Source organism: Sphaeroforma arctica, assembly GCF_001186125.1.
Source record: "Sphaeroforma arctica JP610 unplaced genomic scaffold supercont1.10543, whole genome shotgun sequence".
Classification (NCBI taxonomy): Eukaryota; class Ichthyosporea; order Ichthyophonida; genus Sphaeroforma; species Sphaeroforma arctica.
Window position 1 is genome coordinate 1 of NW_014030015.1, and position 928 is coordinate 928.

Sequence of the window (928 nt, forward strand, 5' to 3'; positions counted from 1 at the left end):
TTTGTGTGTGTGTGTCGTTTAATATGTAGTCACGGAAAAAGCAAACACGTACCACTAAGATATTCTTCGCGAGTAAGCAGACGGCTTTGCCAGTCTGGTTGAGCATATCCATCGCCTCCGCAATGATGCTCACTAATTGCGGATCTTCTTCAACAAACTTCTCAAAGAAGGCTATCCCCTGTGATCGAATCAAGAATATGCGACAAGTAATACAACATGAGACCACTTTCGAGGGAATTAAATAGGGTGACAGGTCTATATACTTTTTGATATAAGCACATGTTTACATGCCGGAATATTTGCATAGATTGGCAATTGTTTTCATAGGTAAATAACCTGTGTAGAGATTATAGTATGATATACACACACATGTATACACACTTCACGGGAGTATCAATTACCGGAACCGTGTACTGAGGAGCCGTATATATATATATATATATGATCTGCCTATCAGAGCTGTAAACTTCTTATTGGTAGCCACATAGCTAGCGCACGAACAATCACAGTCAGCTGCACATGGCAACAATCACACACACCTGAGCGTAACGCGATGAGTTGAAGAAGTAGTTCTTGACGCCCACAGTCAATCGATTGTTCACGTTTGTTGGTGGGGAGGTGAGCTCATCTGTTCCTAGAAACCTTTGAGGGGAAGAGATAGAACAGAAAAGAACAAACCGTTAATTAAAGCTGGGTTTTCTGACAGGATAAAATGTCGCATGCGAGGATACGGACCCATACTTACAGAGGCAATTATGTATGTATATGTGCGCTGTATATATGATACTGCATTGAACATTGAGTTAGTGAAGTATAGATAGTAGTACGAGATATGTATCGAATACGTACATATGTACAAATACCATTTCGATACAATAAGATCAGGCAATAGATATGTACACACACTTACACACACACACAGAGACAG

General features: G+C 40.2%; 1 protein-coding gene across 1 annotated transcript; it reads right to left on the reverse strand.

Annotated features, from left to right (window-relative positions):
- Positions 1–52: 52 nt before the first annotated feature.
- Positions 53–866, reverse strand: SARC_17370 (hypothetical protein; the record flags this gene model as incomplete). Its single annotated transcript, XM_014288531.1, has 3 exons — positions 53–178; positions 540–642; positions 850–866. Coding segments are annotated over 3 exons (246 nt in total), but the record flags the coding sequence as incomplete, so codon positions are not given.
- Positions 867–928: the final 62 nt, after the last annotated feature.